At 42.0% G+C, this 26,523-nt stretch overlaps 1 protein-coding gene across 1 annotated transcript in view; it reads left to right on the top strand.

Moving 5' to 3' along the window:
- Positions 1-26,523, top strand: part of TENM2 (teneurin transmembrane protein 2) — a 761,851-nt gene that overhangs the window by 332,879 nt on the left and 402,449 nt on the right. Inside the window, exon 2 of the mRNA XM_040239453.1 lies at positions 5,852-6,061. Within this exon, the coding sequence (XP_040095387.1) occupies positions 5,852-6,061 (210 nt within the window). The remainder of the gene's footprint in view (positions 1-5,851; positions 6,062-26,523) is intronic.

Genomic DNA, 26,523 nt, shown 5'->3' with positions numbered 1-26,523 from the left:
CCACAGAGGATTTCCTGTTTCTGACTTAAGAATTGCTTTCTTTCTTTGCAAATCATGTGTTGTGTGTGTGTGATCTCTGACTATTTCCAGGAGGTGGCTTGTTTCTGACCCCAGTTAATTACCTCCCCTAGGATGACCTCTATGGTGGCTTCCAGAAGAGAATCAATGAGTCTGGGGTTCATACCTTGTTCTTTTTTTTTAAAGCAATCTCTCTTCTTTAATGTGGGAAGTGGGAAAGCACAGAAAGAACCATCTGAGGCTTGGGTTTTGCCATCAGAACACCTGAATTCAAATACCAGCCAGTTCTGCTATTGGTACAACATTAGGAAAGTTAGTCCATCTCAGCCTCAGTTTCTTCACCTATAAATGGGGATGATAATAGGATTTTGTTCACAGAGAAGTTGTGAATGTTATAAGAGAAAAGTGCATGTAACATACTTGGCTAAGTTCTTAGCACAAAGCGAAATCACATGTATATTTAATAATGAGGTCATTTCACTTATTTTTTTATATGTGATCATTCTCCATGATGTTCGTGTTGTTTTGTTTTGACTTTCTCCCACCCGTGTGTCTCTGCTTCACCGAGTATCCTGATACCCGATCCCTGCATAGATCAGTTCTGCATTGTCTACACAAAAGATTTTAATATCAGCTAGCCATTAATCTTTTGAACAAAAGAGGAACTTGTTGGAAGTGAATTTGGGGGATTGATCTGCAACATGCCCTCAATCATAAATTAGTGAATGTGTTAGCAACAGTTGGGCAGAACAGCAATTTCACGGATGCTATTTACTGCTTTGGGGATGGAGAGTAGATTGTAGCCATTTAATCTTGGGTGGGAGAACTAGAGTTGGATCCAAGTCAGTGTGAGAAGAAAGACAGAGCTGTGATCAAGACATTGGGAGTGAAAGCAAGGTGACTTAAGCCACAGACGGTGTGGAGTAGATGATGCAGATGCTGCATAAAGGGCTGGAGCGTAGATGACAAAGGCACTCTAAAGATATGCTGCCTTCCCCTCACTCGTTATCCGTGAGTTTTCCGTTTGATGATTCAACCATTTCCTTCGGAACCCAGGGTGTCCTCAGAATCCTTCTCAACACAGCCTTCTGAACAGCTACTACCAGTCAGAGCTAGCATGAAACTGATTTGTCTGGCTACATGTCTTTTCTTAAATATATGTATTATTGATGCATAGTTGACTTACAGTGTTTCAGGTACACAGCAAGGTGATTCAGTTATACACATATATTATTTTCCATTATAGGTTATTATAAGATAATGACTACAGTTCCCTGTGCTATACAGTAAGCCTTTGCTGCTTGTTGCATATCTATTTTTTTTTATTAGAAATCTAGCATTCTATTCATACTAAGTCAAACAAGTAGAATCAAAATACCATAAATTTTTTAGTTAGGTAAAAATTCATAGGGTCCTTTTTTTTCCCCCCCAAGCAAAGCTTTACTGGGGCTCATGCCACAGCAGAGGATAGTGAGAACAAATAACAGTTCCCTTGCTTGCCCACTCCTCAAGGAGGGGCAGGCTTGTTCTTCATATGGAGTGAGGACAGGGATGGGTCCAGAGGCTACGCAGAGAGGTGACCTAAGTGGTTTGCACATGCCGTGTGTCTTTCAATCCAAAAAATGTTACGAATTGAAACCATCACAAAATCTTACTCATTTGAAAGCAGAAAAATCAGCAAATTTTACTTAGTTCCCACTTTTAAGGTCATGGGGAATCCAATCACACGTAATTAGACTTTGATTTACATGGGGATCTTAGAAAACACTCACACATATACACCCACACATATCAAGACCATGTGAGTTTAATGAATGACATATTGCTGCCTTTACATGTTTCCTCTTGCTTTTTAACAGATTGATGAAACCTGGTTTTCTGTATATTTGCCATGGACTCTATACACACTCAAAATAAAATTTCAAAAACAGTAGGAACTGGGTAAGGACGTAGCCCCTGGTTTCATGCCCATCCCATACTAAGTATTTTAGTAAGAAATCATGATCTATAAAGTGAGCCTGTGTTAGTTCCAGCTTTCTCCCCTGTACTTTGGAACCTGTTTGTGTCTGTACAGATGGTCTCTGTCAGTTGGAATAGTCATGGGGAAAAATGTAGCATAAGTGAACAAAATTAGCAAATGACATAGCAAATAGAGAACAGCACACAATTTGATTGGGGGCAGATCTTGGGACTGAGAAATTTCCCAAGTAGTAGTGGATACCAGCTACAGAATTTAAGGAGCTACCAAAGCATGGATTTTAAGGGTGCATGGATTTTACAGGAATCAGATAATTCTACAGTATGTATTCTAATAGACCGGAATAACTCCCATGCTTGCACTGTGTTAGGACTTGCTCTTCCATTGTCTGTATGTGTATAAATTAAAAAGCAGTCCTGTCTGTACTCTAGGAAATGAATTCATGCTGAACAAAATTTCCAAAAGTTCATGTAAAGAGTGATTTCACAGCAACTATCATATCAGGCTCCTGGAAAATTGCCCCTGAACTTCAGTTCCACCTCAGTCACTCAAAGGAATTTAAAAATTGGCTCCCAGCCACCCTTGTTCTTCAACATGCAGTTTCAGATATGCTTCAATAATACAAACTTTAAAGCCTATTGATTGGGAGTAAAAATCCATTCCTGCCACTGCCTCGCTGCTAAGTAGACGTCAATGCCAACTTCACTGTGCCCTGGTCAGGCTGCCTCTGCATCAAGGAGCCTTGAAGAAGGTGGAGGGTAGCATGGCTGTGAAGAAGCCACTTTGAACTTCATAACAAAATTTTGAGAAAAGCTTTGAACTCTGCCAGCTGATAGCTGCTATCAATGGCTATTCGAAGCAGTGTTTCTCATTTGAAATCTCCAGAGTGCCTTGGTATGGGGAAATGGGAAAGTTGAAATATGATTTCCTGTCCATCACCTCCCCTCCTTGTATGTCACCTTCTTCCATTCTTGCCACCATGCAGTTTAGGCAAACAGCATGCAGACTGGTAAGAGAGGAGACTTGGGAACAGGCAAACCTGGCCCCCGTCATTTGCTGCCTATGCAGTCTCACTGTGCTGTGCCTCAGTTTTCTCATCTGCAAAATAGGGATGATAATCATTTAACCCTAACTGGTCGTGATTGCGCTGTGAGAGGCAGATAGTCATGCAAAAAGATTATCAGTTAAAATAATAATAATGATGGTAGTATTTTTATCAGCTTTGGGGGGAAGTCACATTGATTAAATGTGAGTACTGATTCTGATCACAAGCTGATTATTCAGCCTACCCTTGCCAGAGCATCTTGCAAGAATATCGCGCCTTATATGACTCCTGAACAGTTATGAATGAATTGGATTTTTAAACCAAACTTCGTTCATCCATTGACCTGCTTCAGGAATGAGTCTTCTTCGACTGTGTTACTGAGCCCCTAACATTTAAGCTTTAAGGGTACCTTGTTTCCTGTCTCTTTCTGCCACTCCCACCCTCAAAAGGGGTAACTGGCTAGTGGTTTGATGTGTCTGTGCTGCTGTTCATCGTGTTTCATGTCACCAGGAGCCCCTTTCCTCTTCTCTGGAAGATTGCCTGGATACCACCTTTCCCAAGAATCCTTGTTTGACTCTCCACCCCTACCTCAACCTGGTCTTTTTCTGGGCCCCCATAGAAGCATGTTCTTACATGGGACCATCGTGCTCTTTACCATGTGCTGCTGAAATGATGCATTTTACTGTTTGCCTCTCCCACTAGCCTGTGAGCTCTCTGAGGGCAAGGATGACGTCTCGTTTACTTTTGTATCCTCAGTGTTTAGCAGAGTGCCTTTAGGAGATGCTTATGCATTTTACTGATTCAGAATGATCTATCAATAACATTTACTGCCCTGGGGAACTGATCATGAAATACAATTACAAAAGCAATGACAAAAATATACATCCAGATGTAATATCTGAGGGCTTCCCAGGTGGCTCGGTGGTAAAGTATTCACCTGTAGTGCAGGAGACGCAGTTTCAATCTCTGGGTCGGGAAGATCCCCTGGAGGAGGAAATGGCAACCCACTGTACTATTCTTGTCTGGGAAATCCCATGGACAGAGGAGCCTGGAGGGCTACAGTCCATAGGGTCTCAAAGAGTTGGACACAGCTGAGCAACTTCACAATAATGAGATGTCTGAAAATGCCTTCACAGGTGCAGTGCATCTCAAAGCAGGAACATGGGTTTCTCCTGCCTCGGGCATGTCTTGCCTGAGTTGAAACTCTAACCTGATTCTTGAGTTTGCCTTCTTAATACCTTCCCTCTTTTCGACAACCCCCGATTTAGGGCATATCCCCTGGGCTGCTGTTTGTTCTTGGCTCATTTTTCTGAGTTTTCCAAATGAACAAACCAGCAGGCAAGCAATTGCAAGGACCCCAAGATATAAGGGTGAATCAGGTTAAAGTCCACACAGCAGTTACCTTCACTCAGCAGTTCTGCTGCCAGGAGTTCCCTGCCACAGAAAAAGAGGTGTTGCAGCAGCCTTCTGTGCAGGAGAAGTTCTTGACCGAAGGCCAGCTCCAAGACACTGCCCACCACCTTCCAGGCTGGCTGCTCCTCCCTATGGCATGGTGCGGATGGTCCTTGTAGGAATTTCCCAGTGATGTCCAGAAGAACCACATGGTGAAGACAGTGGTGAAAGAAACAGTTAGTCGCTCAGTCGTGTCTGACTTTGCGACCCCATGGACTGTAACGCACCAGGCTCCTCCATCCACGGGATTCTCCAGGCAAGAACACTGGAGTGGGTTGCCATGCCCTTTTCCAGGGGATCTTCCTGACCCAGGGATCAAACCCAGGTTTCCCTCGTTGCAGGCAGATTCTTTACCATCTGAGCCACCAGAAAATGGTGGCACTGGCCACTTCTTTGAGATGCAAATGTGTCGCCCTTTCTGCCTCTCCTCCTCTTCTTCCCCAAACTAATGAGTTTGCTTTTAGTCTCCCTTGTTTATCTGTTCATTCATTCAACAGATGCTGTTTGGTAGGAAGATACTGAGGATATAGGAGTGAATAAAATAAGTTGACATATCTCCCTTCCAATAGTCATAAGGGCTGTCAAGAAATTTAAACAGGATGACAGGATAGAGCAGATAAATGGGCAGTTCTCAAGAAGGCAAACAGGGAAGGCGTGAATGAAAAGAAGCAGCTTGTGAGTATCAGTGAGGTTGCAGGTAAGGAAGAATATTCCACTAGAAGGGATGGGAAGTGTAAAGACTCTGAAGATGGAATGGTGTGATGTGTGCAAGCAACAGAAATAAAGATGGTACATTGGCCAGAGAATAAAAGTGGAGCATGGTAAGGGCCCTGTCAGAGGTTAGATGGAAGAGGCAGCTGGTGCCAGTGTAGATGAGACATGCAGGGCAGTGTAAAGAGTTTGGGTCTCAAAGTGGGAAGCCAAGCAGGAGGGTGATATGATCTAATTTCTATCAGTAAAATAGCATTCTGGCTGCTGTAGAGAAGGGAGAGAGACAAAGGGTCAGAGACAGGTGTGTGGCAAGAGTGGGAGCTAATCCATTGAGAGACGGTGGAAACGTCGATTAGGACTATAGCAGGAAAGACGGAAGGAAGTGGATGTCTTCCTGACTGATCCCAGTTCAGCTGTGTCGATGGATACTTCTCTTGTCATGTCCATTTTCTGAAATACACAACTACAGCCGTATGAATTTGGACATTTGGAAAAACCATCGAATCACTCAAAAAAATACATCTGGAGCTCTTTTTTTTTTTTTTTTTTTTTGATATTTGCATTGTGAGGTGATTGTAATGTAACTTTCTCTGGATGCTCTCATGACACTCATTGCTGACCTTTGACCCCTCTGTCCTCTTTCCCAGGTCGTCCCATTCCACCTACATCCTCGTCTAGCCTCCTCCCATCTGCTCAGCTGCCTAGCTCCCATAATCCTCCACCCGTTAGCTGCCAGATGCCATTGCTAGACAGCAACACCTCCCATCAAATCATGGACACCAACCCTGATGAGGAGTTCTCCCCCAATTCATACCTGCTCAGAGCATGCTCAGGGCCCCAGCAAGCCTCCAGCAGTGGTAAGGAAACTGTGGCGTGATCATGTGGTGTTGTGTGCATGATGATTTGGAGTCTCCTGCGAAACGACACCTCTGAAACCAGGGCCGGGGAGAAGGTGGTGTGGGGAGAGAGGAGGTGAAGGGCCTTTGCCATCTGGTGACACTGAGGTTCCAGGGTCTATTTGTTGAAGGTCATGGTTACTGAAGAGGTGTGGCCTATATGAACAGAGCTTGGCCCTCCTTCAGTGGGAAGAATTTCCCCCCAACTGCACGTGAGAGTCTGCAGGTCTCAAAGGTGAAGTGCAGAGAGATAATGGAATATTGGATGTTGTGTTACTGATTCTGGCCCTGGCTAACGGACACCCTCAACGTGACCAATACATGTGCATCTCAGACCTTTTTTTTTTTTTTTGATGGTTGGCTTCTGACTCTTTCTTTCCTTGCTTATTTAGATGGTTTTGCAATTAAAATATGTTCCCCTGATGTGAATGCTGAATGTCTTGTCAAGTCTGAAGCGTTTGAGGGTGACCTCTCCTCTGACCCTCTACTTGTCCCACTTCATTTGAAATTAATGAGCTGATTCCATGGTACCATGATAAATACCACCTCTAAATCCTTGGTTCTCACTGTGGTTTTCACATTCACACATCAAAAGGACTGGTCACAACATTCTGTCCCCCTTTTGAGGATTTTGTGGTACTTGCCTCAGCTCCAGATCTCTAAATCTTAGGCGGAATTGCCCCAGACCCAGAAGTAGCCATGCCTTATTTTGATTTCTGCTGTTGGTGGCTCACAAAACACGTGAATGTAGGATTGGGCAGCACCTAGGGTTAAGTACCCACAGCCCAAGGAGAGACATTTGTAGAGATTAATTGCTCCCGACCCCCAAAGCTTTGGAGTTATCTTTGGAGTTGGTCACTCATGATGTTCATTAGTATATCCCATCAAAAGCAATCCAGAAAGCTCTGGATTTCCATGCCAAGGGTGTTCCTTGATGAGATTGTATTTGGGCTCCATCCATGAGTATATGCCACCAATGGCCTCAACCTCTACAATTAGAGAGGACTTCCTAAAATACATTAAAGATGATTCATTCAGGAGATGGAATGATGGACTGCTACTTATGATGGCCCATGCCCTTCTTCAAAGCCAGCCCTGATATATTTAGTAAACTCATATTCTTTTTCAAAAAAAAATTACCTAATCAAATCTCTCATCAAATGAGCAATCCATTGTTGATATTATGAAGGCCTTTAATCGACCATAAATCTTTATCAGAACTCATCAGAGCTTCTAGTTTGAGAGAAATGTGATTATGGCACTCTTAAAATGACATTACATCATTGGGGTGATTGGTTTATCATTTGGAGAAGAGACATCAATCATAACTAGCATAACCACACAGTAAATGAATTCAACCTTTCTACCGCGGAACAATGACACTGTAATTGCTCAAAATCAGGCTTAAAATGAAATCGGAAAATGCTCTTTCTTCAAATATGATGTTAACTTAATGGAATATATTATGAAAAATCATGTTTGAGGAAATTCTATATAATTAAAAATATGTGGAAATATATTCCCTTTTTTCTTTCATTGGAACCTGATTTTAGCTACAGGATCATTTTTTTTTTCCTTTGCATCTGAGATTATGTTGCATTTAATTGAACTATCCTCACTTATATTTTGCTGCTTTTTATTTCATACTATGTAATCGTGATGAATATTGTATTATAAAGGACAAGAGGCTTTTGAAATGAGGTGCACCTGCTGATAGCTTTTTAAAAACAGATGATTATTAGCAAGAAAATGAGCTTTTAAAAACTATCTCCTTTTATGCATATATGTATACCCAAGCCAAGATGATTTCCATAAAAGGGTCAATTCATACCTCAGGGCTGTCTAGAATGTTTTCTTGGTGATAACGCCGTGAGTGATTTCTTTTCTGTTGTATCAGATTGTAAGTGGTTGATAGGGAATTTTTGTTGATTTGCTGCCTAATCAAGACCTCCTTCTGGTGGACACAACAGATGTGTGTGTTCAGACTCAAACTTATCCATTTTTCTTCACTCACACCAATTTGTTCTGCTCACTTCAGACTGATAGCTATTTAAGCTTCAGTAATAGGGAAAAAGACCACAGATAATTTGAGGGTCCATTTTCATCCCCCTTAGACTACAGTGACAGGATTTCTTCACCTGAGGGGTAAAGATCCAAATGTGCACTATCCTTGTTCTCAGAAGGTTACTTAATCTGAGAACTGGTTAAAGCTCCGGTCAGCTGGCAGCCATTCAAAATTCTTGATTCTGGCATAGTGCTAAAGTGAGTGCAAATCCATTTTGAATATGTGTGTGCTCACCTGTGTGTGCGTGTGTTGTGGAATGGATGTGGGGTCCAAAGCAAATTGGGAATTCTATCAAGATCTGAATGTAGTTGCCATGAATTTAAATTTGACATAAAGGATTGAAAATAGAGTTTGACACAGAAGATGCGAAGTGCAGAGCCATGCCTGGGTGTTGTGAATTGAGTTTGATGAAAGGGGCTGGCTTTTTCAGTAGCTGTGGAGGCACAAACAAAAACTGACCACGCGATTGGTTGTGTTATGTTCAGCTGCTTAAGAACACAGACCTTTCGAAGCCGGTCTCTTGGCAATGACCCTATGCTTTGAAGAGCTGGGACCTGTTTGGTCCTTGTCTCTTTCTTAGGTGAAATAAAACCCCTTCCAACACCTTCAGCACATACATGACAGTTAAAAACTTCTTTCCTGCTGCCCTCTGATTGTTGCTGTTATGGCTTGACATTAGTGAAGCCCATTATTAGTCAGTGTGCTCATTTCCTGCTCAAAGAGCTTCTGTTCTAAAGAGACAAACTGGACATAAACTGTACAGTAAAATACTTTTGACAACATGAGCATCTCAGGGCAGCAGCAAAACTTCCCCGTTATGGCTCCACTGTCATTATTTTCTATGACTATAGTGCATTCTTTAGCGGACGGTCCTAAAACCTTGGCACCTGTGCAGCCAAATTGCTCTAACCTTCAATCTGTGCCAATCGTGCTGGTACCCAGGTACAGCTAGTGGGATCCCCTCAAGCATTTTCTTCCAGATAACTGAGCTCCGGCAAGCGGTTCATCCTGTGTTCTGACCTTCTGCCAGAGCAGGTCAGCTCCAGAGATGTTTCTTGTCTACAACAGCATAATTTCAGATTCTGTGAAGTAACTCATCTGGAAGAAAAAAGTCTGAATCCCAGTGGCAGCATAATGGAAGCTCCTACAGATGGACGCATGAGACTACCTTCCAAATAGGAATGGAGTTTGCATTTTGCTGTCAGCGTATGAGGCAGAAAATACCCGGGCAGCTGCATTATAGTCTAAAAGCATTGACTTACCTCCTCCACCCTAAAAGGTTGAGTTTTCATTTCCTTAAAAGTCTAAATAAAGGGATTTTGAATACTCATTAGTAACATCAAAGTATGCAGAAGAAATGTAATCAGTACGCATCTGCCAGGACCCTTTCCGTTGGTTCTGTGTGAAAAAGAAGCTATCTATGCTGGAGAGTGTCACTTTGTTAAAGCGCATTGAAGGTACCCACCTCTTTTTTAAAAAAGCATCAGCTTGGTTAATTCTAAAGAACATAGAACTTCAAAACAGCAAGCCCTGAGTTCCCTAGAGTGGTTCAGGAGTTCAGTTGCCTAGCTCATTAAACGATACTCTTGTTTATCTGGCATCATAAGGCAAAAAACTGCACTCATCCAATCATTCATCCAGCCATCCATTCATCATTCATTCCTTCTCTTACATCTTCCCTATAATTTGGACAGCTTCTAACAAATTTTTTTTCAAAAACTGGAAAATTATAGGAGAATAAAGGGAAAAATCTAGGGAGAAAAGCATACGTACAGGCTCATATACATAAAGTCCCGTTTCATTAAGATAAGAAAAACTTGATTCTAAGCTTCCTAGAAACCAAAGCAAAAAGAGAAAAACCCCAACACACACAACATCGGTGAGATAAAAACAAATCAACTGACTGCTTCAGGGAAATTCTGCAAATCCTTATATTAGTGAGGCCAGAAAGACAACGGATTCCCAGAAACATACTATAATGCCTGCGAAAGAGTGTCCTGTCAAAATGTCTTATGACCTCCCTCCTCATGAGCCATAGAGAACATTTTCAGTTAAAAAAACCTTTCTACTAATGTGCCAAAATTGTACAACCCAAGGGCAAAACTTGATTTGATCCATAGATAAACCTTAGTTCTATAAAAGACCGTGTCAACTGTTTTTCCCATGGGCAACAGACTTTAAATATCCTTGCTCATAACTAAATGTTTTATGGAAATTAGTCAACTTTGGGGTGGTCGTCCTCACCCAGAACCTGAGAAGCAGATGTTCTATATGACAGCTTTGTCTTGACAGCCTTTGAGATGTTAGAAATGACATCCTCTCCTGCGGACTAAAGCACTGCCCCAGGACAGTCTCATTCATGAGGCATTAGGGGAGTGCCCAGAATTTTTTTTAAGTTAATGAAACGACGTCCCCTTGTATTGGATTGGCCAAAAAGTTCATTTGGGTTTTCCTAAACATGCATATAGAAAAATCTGAACAAATTTTTTGGCCAACCTAGTGTATTTTAGGCTTAGGGAAGAATTTTTCCTCTAATATGTTAAAATTTTCTTGCCTCCTTAAATAGATTATGCCCACTCTAATTTAATTTTATTTAGGATTTCCTAAATAGCTCGCAGCAATTCTTACACACATGGATGATCTGACTGTGCTGATAATAATAACTTGTTTTCTTTTAAAAATCCTTCTACATTGTGAGACTGTGGTGGTTTTTCAGTTGCTAAGTCATATCCGACTCTGTGATCCCATTGACTGCAGTATGCCAGGCTTCCCTGTCCTCCATCATCTCCCAGAGTTTGCTCAAATTCATGTCCATTGAGTTGGTAATGCTGTCTAAACATCTCATCCTCTGCCTCCCTCTTCTCCCTCTGCCTTCAGTCTTTCCTGTCATCAGGGTCTTTTCCAGTGAGTCATCTCTTCACAGTTTATTGCACCTCTTTTAAGGTACCCCATGTTAACCTTGTTCTTTCTAGGCTTCTCTTTCTTCTCTTACGTTCAATTCATTATGCATAAAGCTCCTCTATAGTATTCTGGTGTTAGGTCCAAAATAGATGCTCAATAAGTATTTATTAAATAAATGAATTCATCAGTGTCTTCGGGAACTGCTAAGTGTAATGCTTTACATCATGTGTGAATGGAAAAACTGGATAATGAGGGGGAGTGAAGGCAGTTTAGAATATCCCAACTTGGAGGAACATACAAACCATATTCAATATACCCATTTTTTGGCTCGGTTTCTCCTGTTTTTGATCCTCTAGAACTTTGTCGATCGTCTTTAAATGAGAAGGTGCTGAATAACACTTGTACATATCACGACAAGCAGCGGCAGAACCAGTGTAAAGGACTCAGTGGGACCCTCAGCAGAAAGCCTGAACAGCACGCCTGTTCGGGAGAGGTTTCATTCTTCACTCTTGACTTGGGGGTCAGGAAATCGAGTCCAAATATCATTCACATCCCCAAACTGGACTTCTTCTGTGCATGAGTTGCTCGGTTCCCAGTTCTTCTCCTTCGGCTTGGACGTGGGGGCCAGATGTTTAGGCTGCCTGTAATCCCTTTCTGCTTCTAGGCAGTGGTCTGACTGCCTCTTCTGCAGAGGGGTTCCGATGCAGCAGCAGCATGCACCAAGTCCTGGATGCTGACTCGAGGCTGGGGATGGCACACCTTCACCTTGCTCTTGCCCTAAACGCAAAACACACGAGTTTGCTTCTCCCCTGAAGCCGCCTTCTCCCTCTACACTAGGTATTATGTCAGACACTTTATATACCTCCTTTTGAGGAGCGCATGGCAACCCACTCCAGGATTCTTGCCTGGATGGTCAGAGGAGCCTGGCAGGCTACAGTCCATGCGGTCACAAAGAGTCGGACATGACTGAGGGACTAAGCACAGCACAGCACACACCTCCTTTCGTTGAATCCCCAGCACATCCCAGAGTAAAAGATTACTATCATGCCCATTCCATGGATGAAACACCGTGGCTCAAAGAAGTAACTGAAGTCACAAAGCTGAGAAATGAACCGCCTGGGTATCAAACCTAACCTGCCTAATTCCTGAGGCTTCTCTCCCCACCCCTCTGTTAAATGTTAGCCTTGAAAATATCTGAGTGACTTATTGAGAAAAACAAAAGACAATGAGAGCATTGCCTTAAGGGACACAAGTTACGCTGTTTAAAAGGTTGGGAAAAAACTGATACTACATCACAAAAATACTCTTGACCTCCTCTGCTTGGCAAACATTCACATCCCCTGACTCTTTGCAGAAGATTCTGGTTGAATAAGTTTAGGAGGAGCTCAGGAACTGTACTTTCACTTCTCTCTTCAGATGATTCTTAGGGTCTGGCAAGTTTGGGAAGCCTGGGTATAATGGGAAAGCCCTAAAATAGAAGCTGAAGATTCAAGTCACAGCATGAACTTTAATAGTCAAACCTGTGCCTCAGTTTCCCTACTTGTCACGGTTGAGCACTGGCCCCAAAGCTTCTCTTCTTGCTCTAATATTCTGTGTGTGTAAGTTCCTTATATCCAGCTTGAGCAAACTACACCCCTTCCTATTTAAAGCCTACCCTCCACCCCTCTTCCTGCATAGTGTGGATTTCACCCCATCCTCTAGGGCTTTGTCAAAACTGAGACCTGCACAGTCAGGCCAAGTAGCTCCTTGCAGTTTCCCTGCAGTGGTTGAGAAGCATGGTTTGGCATCTGATGACATGTGCTTGAAAATGTTGATAGCCATCCCAGCAAGCAGAAAAAGCAGGGTACCCGGGTTCCCAGAGCACCTCCTAAGCAAGGTCTTCCACCCTGAGATCGGGAGTTGGTGTTCTCAGGGACTCTCCTGACGTTGATAAACAGAGGCCAGACCTTCTCTTCTTGTCATTTGTGCCTTCTTGTAATGCATGCATGCTCATGTGCACATGCGCTCACTCACAGGCATTTTGTAGGTTCAGCTGTTTCCAGCCCAGCTATGGTTGGGATCGCTTGTCTGCACCACAGTGCAAATGAGCACACAGGCAAGATGGACAGGTAATTCCTTTGGAGATGCGCAGCATGGAAGTGACATACGGCATCGAAATGTTCCTTCTCAGCAAATAATCTTGCTATTGACAAAATTCCCAAGGTCGATAAGCATTGTGTACTTTCTGCCTCTCCGTCTCTGCCCCTGGTTTCATGATATTAATACAAGCGAGATGCCCTAGGAACTATATGCAACAGCTTAACAGTTTCCTGCCCTAACAATTTTTATCCAGAACTTCAGCTTTTCCCAAATTTTCTTAAAGATTATATTTAATTCTAATTAGCTTCTTGGCTAATATTAAATAGCCATTTTAAAACGTGGCCCCAGTCTCTTGCTATAGATGTCTCAATGCTCTCTTCTATGGAACGATAGATTTCTTTAACAAATGGGCAGTTCTAACAGAAGTGATAACCCCAGCCCCTGGTAAATCTCTTAGACTCCTCCCAAATATAATAATTAAAAAGAACTGTGTTCTTAGGAGTGGGCTCTCAAATCTACACTAGTTGGATTTGAATCATAGCTCAGCCACTTTGTAACACTGAGATCATGAATGACTGACTTCATCTATGCCTCGGTTTTCTTTACTGGCAAAATGGTAGTAAGAGTCTACAACTCCTAAAGTTGTTGTCATGAATATTAAAGAACATTCTGATGCATCTAAGTATCTTAAAAGAAGATTTAGATGGAGCAGGGATCAAGTTTGATATTATTTACTTTTTACTTTAGCAAGTACATTGTGATAAAGTATCAGTCAGTTCAGTTCAGTTGCTCAGTCATGTCTGACTCTGCAACCCCATGGACTGCAGCACGCGAGGCTGCCCTGTCTATCACCAGCTCCCGGAGCTTGCTCAGACTCATGTCCATCGAGTTGGTGATGCCATCCAACCATCTCGTCCTCTGTCATCCCCTTCTCCATAACGTGAAATGACCATTGTTAACCGTTTTTAAGTGTACCATTCTGCAGCAGAAGTCCGTACACATTGCTGTGCAACTCTCACCACCATCCATCTCCAGAATTTTCCATCTTCCCAACAGAACTCTACCCATGAAACACGAACTCCCTACCCACTCCAGCCCCCTACAACCCCATTTGATTTTCTACCTCTATGAATTTGACTATTCTAGGTACCTCATATAAGTGGAGTCACAGAACATGTGTCTTTTTGTGACCAGATTATTTCACCTAGTTTCATGACTTTAAGATTCATTCAGATTGTGTCATGTGTCAGAGCTTTCTCCCTTTTTAAGGCTGAATAATAATCTTTTGATTCTGTATTTTAATTATTCATTAATCAGTCACTGGACACTTGAGTTATTTCCTCCTTTCATGCGGCTGTGAACACTTGTGTACAAACATGTGTTCAAGGGCCTGCTCTGACTTTTTTTGGGTGTATACCCAGAAGTGGAACACTGAACCATGTAGAAATTCTATATTGAATCTTTTGAGGACTTGCCATACTGTTTTCCACAGTGCCTACCCCATTTCAGATCCCCACCAGCAGTGCACAAGAGTTACAGTTTCTCTCCATCCTTCTACCACTGTTATTTTGTTTCTTTATAATTGCCATCATGATGCATGTGAAGTGGTTTTGATTTGCATTTACCTGATGGTTAGTGATGTTGAGCATCTTTTCATGTACTTATTGGCCTTTGGAGAAATGTTTTCTCAGATTCTTTGCCCACTTTTTAATCTGGTTGTTTGTTGTTGTTGAATTTTAGGAGTTCTTTATATGCAAGTGTATCCCATTTTATTGAGCTTTGTTTTACTGCACTTCCTTTTTTTTTTTTTTATAACAAACTGAAGTTCTGTGGCACCCCTGAATCAATCTATCATCAGGACCATTTTTTTTCCAACAGCATTTCCTTACTTTGCTTCTCTGTGTCACATTTTGTAATTCTTGCAATATTTCACTTTTTCATTATTATTATATTTGACACAGTGATCCCTGATCAGTGATCTTTGCTGTTATTACTCAAACTCACTGAAGGTTCAGATGATAGTTAGCATTTTTTAGCAATCAAGTGTTTTTTAATTAAGGTATATGCATTACATTTTTAAAAATAATGCTGCTGCTGCTAAGTCACTTCAGTCTGTCCGACTCTGTGCGACCCCAGAGACGGCAGCCCACCAGGCTCCCCCGTCCCTGGGATTCTCCAGGCAAGAACACTGGAGTGGGTTGCCATTTCCTTCTCCAATGCAGGAAAGTGAAAAGTGAAAGTGAAAGTGAAATCGCTCGGTCGTGTCCCAACTCCTAGCGACCCCATGGACTGCAGCCTACCAGGCTCCTCCATCCATGGGATTTTCCAGGCAAAAGTACTGGAGTGGGGTGCCATTGCCTTCTCCCAAAATAATGCTATTGCACATTTAATAGACTATAGTATAGTGTAAACATAACTTTAAATGCACTGGTAAACAAAAAAAAAAAAAAAAAAACAAAAAAAATTCATGTGACTCTATTGCAGTATTAGCTTTATTGTGGTTATCTGGAACCTAACCCAGAATATCTCTTGAGTTCTGACTGTTCTCTGGATGTGCTTACTTGCTCAGTCATGTCTGACTCTTTCATGGACTGTAGGCTCCTCTGTCCTTGGGATTCTCTAGGCAGGAATACTGGAGTGGGTTGCCATGCCATCCTCCAGGGAATCTTCCCAACCCAGGGGTTGAACCCAGCTCTCCCGTATTGCAGGAGGATTCTTTCCTGTCTGAAGCACCACGGAAGCCCTGTACTCTGGATATCAATCTCTTAGAAATAATTTGCAAATATTTTTTGAATTCTGGAGGTTGCCTTTTCAGTCTGTTGAATGTGCTTTGATATGCAAAATGTTTTAATTTTAGTGTTGTCTGTCCACTTACCTATTTTTCTCCTTTGTTGCCTGTGCTTTTAGTGTCATATAACAAACACTTTCAAGGGCTTATTTTATGGCAGCCATTGTGCTAATGGTTTTTACAGATGGCAGCTCATTTAATCCTCCATACCTATGAGAACAAGAAAATCAGCCCTTAACACTGGGAACTAGCCTGACACTAGCATCTCGGCAAAAGTTCTGTTGGGGGGAACTGGCCTGGCGTTCCCAGCTAGGCCATGGTATCCTCCCCTTGAACCTAAACAATCTTAAAGAATACTAGCATTCATCAGGACCATTCTGTGCTTGAGATAAAGTATGATAAAATGAAAGCAAGGCCATTTTATAATCTTGCCTGAATAAAGACAGAAACCAAGTCAGTATCCCAAACAGAAAAGTACAAAACACCCCCCTCTCCAGCCTAAAATGAGTAACAGTACTTTCTTTACCAGTGGTAGTGTTAGCCTCTTCTACTCAACCCTTCCTGTACATGAAATATATTGAGATTTTCGATCGGAGGGTTATCCCCACTATCTGACAGCACCAAGTGCAGGGAGCCTGTTTCTTTGACCCCTCCCTAAAATTATTCAACATAGCCCTCTCTAATACCCTTCTACTGAAGCACCCCATGGCACCTTCTTTGCAATGAGTTAATTAACCCAACTTTGTTTGACCACAGTGTGTTCCTAGTGGTGTTTTGGCTGGAGGACATTGACACATTACATTGTGGGTTGGTATGATCTCCTTTTCAACAGATGGAAAAACTGTGGTGCAGAGATTAACTTGCCCAAGGACACAGAGTGAATAAGGAGTACAATGAGAACAAAGAAATCAGTCTGTAGTGTTGAGAAGTATATATAAATTTAAGTAAATTCTTAAAAGACAAAAAAGTTGTTCAAGAAATAAAAGATTGTTATCATTTGTAACACGGCTTAGCTCTTAAACACTGAATATTGATCTAAGCATTATATCAGAAGGACGGGGAGATGGAAAAGTACATTATATATATGGATGGAGCAGGTAGAAGAAAAAGGCTAGCTGTGCATTTTTCTAGTGAGAAGTTACTAGATAATGCCTAAAATTGGAAATGCAAGAAATAGCAGCAAAGCATGTTATTTATAAACCTGGAGCTAAATACCAAAATAATCAGCTAAAAAAAAAAAATAGGTAAATGTAGTTGCCTCTGGGAAAGAAGAAATTGGTAGTGATGCAAAAGGATTGCTATTTTTGAAGCAAATACTGTAGAACTATTCAATTTTTTAAACTATGTGCATTTTTCTCTTTACAAACAGAAAAAAAAAATTAAAACAAAGTACAAGGGATTGGTTGTGCACAACACTTCATACAATGTTAGAATACTCAAACAGTAGCTGTTTAATATTACCAGATATATTTTCATTCAACATACATATGTTGATTAGAGGCTATGTCTTTGAGGTGATAGCAGGTGATGGGAATTTGAATGGTTGTCACTGAAACATTTCATCAAAACTGTAGATTTGTCTTATATCTGCTACTGTTGATGAGGGAGTCCTGTGGAGTTATTTAGGGCTTTAGAACTTTATCCAAACCCAGCCCCCAGCCTTGTTGAAAAATCCCAGGCTTAGAATGGCATGAAGTGGAGAAGATATCCTAACCACTGTTCCTCCTCATTACTAACCCAGTATCCATGTAAGCACAGGTCCCATCTTTTCCCCACATCTTTCCCAACCAATATAGCCCAACTCCAGCCAGAGTCAGAATTGCACCAGTCTTATAGGCTGCCTTATTCAATTTAGCACCTCATTACATTCTGATCTGTAATATTCTCTTGGTATTTCATGCATATAAGTTACTCCTGTCAACATTAAATTGTCACCACTTCAAGACAAGGGTCATTTCTTTGGTCTTTTTATATCATTTAGCCCTCGGTATAGATTGAGTTGAGCTAAGACATCCTTACTGATCTAGGCTTTAAAAAGATCGAGGTAGACTGGGGCGGGGCCTTTCCATGTGGCTCAGTGGTAAAGAATCTACCTGCCAACGCAGGAGATGCAAATTTGGTCCCTGAGTCAGGAAGAGCCCCTGGAGAAGGAAATGGCAACCCATTCCAGGATTCTTGCCTGGGATATCCCACAAACAGAGGAGCTTGGCAGGCTACAGTCCATGATATCACAAAGAGTCAGACCAGCTGAGCACGCATGCAGACTGGGGCAACAAAAAGATGGATGCATTCCCAGTTAAGGTCTTCTAACTTGGGCCAGTTGACTGAAGGTCGTTGTAATGCTTTTAGGTCTGCGGTCATCTGTGATTGTGGGCATGAGTTTCTCACTGTTAGAAAGAACAGAAGAGGCAGCCGAGGGCGTGATGAGAAAAGTGTATGTTTGTCCAATCTGTTATCTTCCTTGGACGTAAAGAATATTTCTCTCCATTCTTTCTAGCATCTGCTCTCCTGAATTGATGGTGCTTTTGAGATAGTTGCTTCCACTGATGAGTATTTGGTGGAACAGTCATAAGCTGAGAAACTAACCTGGAGAATGTATGTTCTCAGCATCTATAAGTTTTCTAGGGTTACTGTCATAAGGCACCACAAACTAGGTGGTTTTAAACAACGGAAATGTATTCTCTCACAGTTCCAGAGGCTAGAAGTTCAAGCTCAAGGTGTTGGCTGGTCCGTGCTCCTTCCAAAGGTTCTAGGGGACAGTCTTTCCTTGTGTCTCCCCACTTCTAGTGGTTGCTGGAAATCCTTGGCATTCTTTATTTGTATCAGCATAACTCAATCCCTGCCTCTATCTTCACATGACCATCTTCTCCCTGTATGTATTTCTAGGTCCCCTAAACTCTCTCTCTCTCTTTTTAATTTATTTACTTTTAATTGAAGAATACTTGCGTTCTCTCCTTTTTCTAAAAAAAAAAAAAAGTGTTTATTTTGGACTGTGGTGTATCTTAGTTACAGCACAAGACATCCGGCATCTTCGTTGCTGCATACAGGCTCTTCATTGCAGCATGTGGACTTCTCTCTAGTTGTAGCACATGTGCTCCAGAGCGTGGGAACTATGTAGCTTGCAGCACGTAGGCTCTCTAGTTGAGGCACATGGACTTAGTTGCCCCATGGCACGTGGGATCTTAGTTCCCTTACCAGGGATTGAACTCGTGTCCCCTGCATTGGAAGGTGGAGTCTTAACCACTGGACCACCAGGGGAATCCCTTCTCTCTCTTTATAAGGATACCAGTGATTGGATTTAGAGCTCACCCCAATCCAGTATAACCTCATTTTAATCACATCTGCAAAGACCCTATTTCCAAATAAGGTCATTTTCACAGGGACCAGGGGTTAAGACTTCAACATATCTTCTGGAGGAACACAGTTCACCCACAGCAGCATCCCACTGAGTACAAAGCAGAACAGAGCTACTAGATGCTGGGCCTCAGAGTAGAGCTCAAGCCTCTTGTCTTATTTTTGTGACAATGGAAGAAGCAACATCTCTCTTGCCTCCCTCCTCATGCTCTTGATTCTATCTGGTCCCACCTTCTCCCTGTATTAAGGATCTCCTGTAGAGGACCTTTGCCAACAGGACTTAATTCAGTGGAGAAGTACTCCTCTCCTTGAAAAATTTCTTGAAAGACTTATCTGGCCTCTCTTTCAACTTTAGCACTCCCCACATGCTCTGCAACTTATTATTTTCACTTACTTAAGTAACTGCTCTTACTACATTCACAAATAGCCCCCTATTTGCTAAATTTAATAAACATGTCTCATCACGTCTTACATTTCCCTTTTTCACTGCTTGCCCTTTCCTTTGACATCTTTATACCACGTTCTTTTCATTTTCTTTCCTTTGTTTCTGGCCACTCCTGTCTTCCTGTATATGCTCCCTTCTCTGCTGATCCCTTAAATGTCATGGTATCTATAAACTCAGGCCCCCTTTATTTTACTTTTTATATACTATGGACGATCAGCTACACTTGTAACTAAAATTACTATCTGTAAGTTTATGACCCTGATATCCATTTCTCTAGGTCAAATCTTTTACTCAATATATCTAATCGTCCTCTGGATATTACCACTAGAATGTCCAATAGGCCTTTCAAATACAATAGCTCTGAGATGAAATTGCAAAAGCTCAATGCATTTAATCCCAAACATCTTCTTTGCATCTGATTCATCTCTGGTACTCCTCATCTCAATGCATGCCCCACCATCCAGTTGCTCAAGCCAGCATCCTAGAAAACAGCCTTCCTGTTCCTCAGTTCTATAGAGAATAAATTGCCAAACGCTATCAAATCTGTTTGTTTTACTTTTTTCAACTTTTTATTTTGTCTTGGGCTAAAGCCAGTTAACTATGTTGTTATAGTTTCAGATGAACAATGAAATGATTCCGCCATATATATACATGTATCCATTTTACTCCAAACTCCCCCCGATCCAAGCTGCCATATAACATTGAGCAGAGTTCCATGTGCCATACACTAGGACCTTGTTGGTTATCCATTTTATCTACAGCAGTGTGAAAATGTCCATCTTAAACTCCCTAACTATCCCTCCCCTGCCACTCCTTCCTCCCTGCAACCAGAAGTTTGCTCCCTTAGTCTGCAAGTCTCTTTCTGTTTTGTAAGTCCAATTGTATCATTTCTTTTTAGATTCCATGTATAAGGTGTGTAATATTGGCATTTCTCCTTCTCTGTCCGACTGATTTCACTCAGAATGACACTTTCAGGGTCCATCCATGTTGCTGCAAATGGCATTATTTCATTCTTTGTAATGGCTGAGTGATATTCCGTTGTATATAGTTACCACATCTTTATCTGTTCCTCTGCTGATGGACATTTAATTGCTTCCATGTCTTGACTATTAGAAACAGTGCTGCAATGAACATCGTAAACCCTATCAAATTGGACTCCTAAATATTTGTTTATCCCTGCTACCACTACCCTAGCTCAAATGACTATTATTTTTGGCCTAAAGAGCTAATTGGTTCTAACTGAGTCTTCTTTCTTTTTTGTATGTATCGTCTAACTCTTTCTTAAATTGCAGTTAGCAGAGTTTCCATATAAATGCATATCTCAACAAATCTCTCTGCTGCTTCAGACTCTTTGGTGGGACCCCCTTGTTCCTTGGATATAAAATATACATTTAAGCATGTCACAAAAAACTCCTGTGCATGTCCCTATCCACATCTCTCACCCTTTGCCCACTCCATAAATAGCTCCTGAACGCGGCATACTTGTGCTATAGTGTCTTTGTACATGATGCTCATTCCTCTGGGAAGCCTTCTGGTCTACCTGATCGGGGTTCATCTCTCTCCCATCTCCCTTCTGTAGCTCTCTGGCCACCTCTGTTACTGAACTCACCATCTGACTGCACTCAACATTGTATTTAAGCTCTTTGAAGGCAAGCACTGTATCTCTTGTGTCCCATTTCACTCTATGCATTTAACAAGCACAGTGCCAGGCACAGGGCTGATGCTCAATCAATATTTGGTGGAATGAACAGATACATAGGAATGAAGTCAAAGGGTAGAGCAAAGGTGCTCAGAGAGTATTTTCAATTTCCAAAGAATGGTCCAAGAAAGTAGTGGGGGCAGACCCTGGCTCCCAGGCTGTTTTCCTCATCCTGTTGTAGAAGAGGTAAAAAATGAAGAAGGCATTTCTGGTTGGTAGAATAATGTGCTGCGGTGTGCATGGCAGAGAAAGCCAGGAGCAAGTGAAGAAAAGCAGTGTAGTTAATTTTTCAACTCTAGAATCTGAATAAAGTAGTAAAGGGTAGAAAAACTATTTCTTGTGGTGCTTTAAAGTTCCTGTACCAGCCTTCTGCCTGATTCTGCCTGGGCCTCCAGCCTTCTTTCTCTCTTGTCATTTTCTATCTCATCTTTTGTTTTATGGTTTCTGTTGCTTATTATGCTTATTCCTTTCTCATGCTCGTAAAGCCCAGAGATGTGAAGGCACATGCATTTTTGATACTGAAGCATTTAGGCAGTTATCACTTCAATTAATGTTTTCTGCTAGAGTTGTATTTTAGTGGAAAACAATAATTGTTTCAAAGACAGCATCTTGGAGTTGAACCAATTCTATCAGTGAACACTCAACCATGGGAAGCTAACAATGAAGGCAATGATCAATCGTCTTTTCGTTCCCGCTTCTACTCTAAAGGCAGATTTTGCCTCCCTTTGCTTTAAAAAAAGCTAAGCTGACAGTGTAGCTTCTTTTTAAATATTTCAGCGGAACAGTCCTGCCCTTTCACAGAAAGACCCTTGATTTATCTTTATCACATTTTCTCACCCCTCACCTTCACCCCGGACTTACAAAATGCATGTGTGCAAATTAGGACTTTACAAACCCCTGCTTTTCAACTGTGTTGATGTCCACCCCGGATTGAGGGGTGGGGCCAGGGCTCATATCCCTCTGCCAGCCCCACCCCACCCCCAGTAGTTCCACAGTGCATTTGGTGGCATTCACACTTGACTGGAATCGCATTTCAGTCTGTTCCATCCGATTGGACACTGGGTTTTCCTCCCGTCTGTGGTAATGGAGCACTTTTTCCAAGTTCCCAAGGTTATTTTCATCTCAATGACCTTTTCCGTCTCCCTGGGGCGCCTCACCATTGCCCACCCTGCTTCCTCTCTGCCTGCTTTAGATACTGCTTTCTGTGTTACTCTTTCTGCAGGAACCATTGTCTCTTACATTTCTATCAGCAATTTTATTGGAGCAGTGATCTTTATCAGCCTATGCTCCCACCCCTGTTTCTAGGTGGGTTCTCTCTCAGGTCGAGCAATTTACTTTAAAAAGTGGGAAGAAATAGGATGGGATGCCACCTATTTAAATCCTAGGATGCTGGCTTTCTGTTTCTTTTGCTAACCTGTGCACCTCTGCTTGAAGACTGGTTAGCATATAAGAGACTGAAGATGGGTGGTGAAAATAATTCACAGGGATGGAAAAAAGTCTTCTTATACTGGGCACATTTGGCCTTTTCTGCCTCTCTTTATTGATCTCAATTGCTGAAAGGGTTTGGAAGATAAAAAGAATGTGAAACAAAGACAGAAAATCATGGCAAAGAAGAAAAGAGCCCTGAGACAGTGGGGGAACCAGGGAATCAGAACCCGAGTCCTGATTCTAGAACTCACTGTGTCCACTGAGTGGTCACTTCTCTTCTTGGACCCTCTGTTTTCGATTCTCTAGTGTTGGTAACTCCAGTATTTTGGCCACCTCATGCGAAGAGTTGACTCATTGGAAAAGACTCTGATGCTGGGAGGGATTTGGGGGCAGGAGGAGAAGGGGACGACAGATGAGATGGCTGGATGGCATCACTGACTCGATGGACGTGAATCCGGGTGATCTCCTGGAGTTGGTGATGGACAGGCAGGCCTGGTGTGCTGCGATTCATGGGGTCGCAAAGAGTCAGACACAACTGAGTGACTGAACTGAACTAAACTGAACTGAGGGTTGGGAAAATTGGGGCCAGATGTTCCGAAAAGTCACCCTTCTAGGAAAAAAATAACTAGGCACAAAGCATATAGTCCACTTGTAGGGATGTCTTGAGTTGCCAACTCTGTTACCTCTCTTTAAAAGCTCTTTCCTTCCCAAAGGTAGGAAACTAAAACTGCAGTCCCTTTCTAGATTGCTGGTGGTGATGATAGTGACAGTGATAGCAATAATGATAGTGATATGATGATGATATTAAGTGATCATTATCACTTAATGTTTCTTTACATATCATTGATAGTTTCAAGGAAGAAGTTCGTGTACATGATCTCAGAGACTGCAAATATCTGGCCCTTGGACACATAAGCTTGCAAACCTATGTGATTTGTTTAGGTGATGACGTTGAAAATGCAGGATATTTTATACAACCATTCATAAGACTATCTTTCTTGAAACAACATAGCTAGCATTACCTGCCTGCACTACATCATGGCCACAGATACGTGGAGTCAAGTAGGAGCTGCCCATTATAGATGGGGTCGGCATTTTCCGTTGACTTCTTCCTGTGACTGACTTGGCCTCTTCAGATATTTGAACTTGTGGTCCCAATTATCTAGCTTCTGGATGATGATGATGTTGTTGTTGGTAATAATCTCCCTGTTGGTATACCATTTTTGCCTTTGGAAAACTCTGTCACGTGCATTATCTGTTTAAAACCCCATTACTACCAGACAGGAGGATGTAAAGAGTTTCATTATCCTCACGTAATGGTCAGAAAACTAGATTAGTCTCTAATCTCCTGACTTTCCCACCACCAACATCTATTTTGTAGGACTTTGTCTACCTAGTCACATGCATTAAGTCATAGTTTGTTTTCTCATTTTTGTTACATGAAAATACACATATATGTTTTTTGAGAACATTGCTTTGTTTTAACACACTAAACTAATAAAATTCTTGCACATTGGGCTTAGACCACCCCCCATCAAAGTAGGCTGTTACCTTCACGACTGCTCTTAACTTCCCCTAAGCTATCAGCAACTCTTTCAAGCTACATTTCAACTGCTATCTTCCTGTACTCTCAATGATGAGTTTATTTACCAAGTAAAATTACAACTTCTAATGAATAAATTCTTTGGTCCCTTTGCGCAATTACTCTGAATTTTTAGGTGGACTTATCAATAAGCGTCTACAGTTAAGAGGAAGGAGAGCTTACGTGGGTCACGGAAAGTGGACCAGATATCTTTATAACATAGCTGAGTCTTATGCTGATCTGCTAAGGTCACTGCCAAGGCAGCCAGATGGGGAAGACTTCAGACTCACATATTTTGTTGTTGCTATTTTTGATACAGGAGTATCCAGTGTGGAAAATGGTCTCACCTCTGGTTCCGGGGCTAGTACTTGGCAGCCACAGAGTGTCAGCACATTTTAATTCAATACTCACTGTATGTCCATCATGTCAGAGGGGTTGGGCACTGCCTGGATTTGAAGTCCCATCGTCACCCCAGAGCTAGCTCCCCTGTCTTCCTTTTGGCATTCTGTCTGATCCTCATGAGTTCTGAAGCTCTGAAACACTCCTGGCCTGAACTTGCTCATGTCCTCCCAGCAGCACAAGATCAGATCCCTTTTTCAAAATAACACAGAGGCTTCTAGGGTTTAATTTTACTCTAGCCTGTTTTGGAAAAGATTCAGCTTTTACAAAGAGGAGACTTCCTATGCGGAGGAAAGTCTATTTCATTGTATTTTCTTATAAAGTCCTTAAGTTCTTTGTGAAAGGGGCTTGTGTTAGAAATACGTAAATTTAGGCTCTATTCTAGATTGTGAGATGACATTGATAGTAAGTACACCATGGACTTAATTACAGCATTTCATGGGCAGAAATAAGAAACGCTACTTTAACCAAGCATGTTAATCATGAAGTCCTAATTTCAGCAACATTAAATGTGAAAAAAAAAAATTCCCAGAATGAAGAAAACAGCAACTACATGAATATAAGCCAAACACATTTCTTTGTAAATGAATGGAAGATGCATGCCTGGTCCACAGTCAAGCCCAGAGTTGCATGTTTTGAATAACTTGGATCAACTTAGGTTGGTATAAGAAACGTCCCTGTGTTGCAGTGCACCCAAGCTTTGAAGGGATCTCTGCACAGGAGTAGTTTTCCTTCTTGGGGTGAAGGAATGAGAGGGTAGCACACCTTGCTTCTTATCAGGGTTCTGAACCAAAGCAGAGATCATCTGGAAAGAGCTTTACAAGGGAGGGCATGTGTGAAGCAATTTGGGGAAGGAGGGGATTTTCTCTTCCATACCTATTATGTTTCACAGGTCAAGGCTAGACAAAGCACTTGAGAAATATTTCCTCAGCAGGGGTCAAGGTGGGAGCCCATGCCTTCATTTTGTGTCCATCACAGTTCTGAAAAACCCTCTGGCAAGACATCCGAAGTCTGTGCCTTACTCGCTTTTCCACCTGGACTCTTGTTACCTTGGGCAAGATCTTTAATTAAGTTTCTATGTTTTTGTTTCACCATTTCTAACACAGGGATCATTCTACTTAAAGATCATGTGTGAGGGGGAAGATGCCTCTGCTTTGCCCAGTGGGAAGCAGACGTGGAAGTTATCGCTATTGTTGACTGAGAGTAACAGCACCCCACGTGCACAGTAGAATCCAGCACTCTGCCCCATAGAGGGGCCTCCCTCCCAACTCCCTTATCAAACCTGACATTCACTCAGGTTTCGCAGGAAGGCAGACAGAGATAAAGCATCACTGCTCTGCTTGGTTTCTTCTTTTCTTGCTGCCATGTTCCTCTTCATTAAAACCTCTATAAACAGCTGGGCTCAGGCTACTCAAAACTCACTAACTAGAATGATCACAAGAGAAATTCATAATGGGAAAGTGACTCAGGCTGCCCGGACCGAAGATTTGGCAGACTGTAAATCAATAACCTCAGATATGCAGATGACACCACCCTTATGGCAGAAAGTGAAGAGGAACTAAAAAGCCTCTTGATGAAAATGAAAGAGGAGAGTGAAAAAGTTGGCTTAAAGCTCAACATTCAGAAAACGAAGATTATGGCATCCGGTCCCATCACTTCATGGGAAATAGATGGGGAAACAGT

The sequence above is a fragment of the Oryx dammah genome, unplaced genomic scaffold, assembly GCF_014754425.2.
Source record: "Oryx dammah isolate SB20612 unplaced genomic scaffold, SCBI_Odam_1.1 HiC_scaffold_5, whole genome shotgun sequence".
NCBI classification, from domain to species: Eukaryota; Metazoa; Chordata; class Mammalia; order Artiodactyla; family Bovidae; genus Oryx; species Oryx dammah.
The sequence above is the reverse complement of the archived record's forward strand: the minus strand, read 5'-3'. Positions and strand labels throughout refer to the sequence as shown.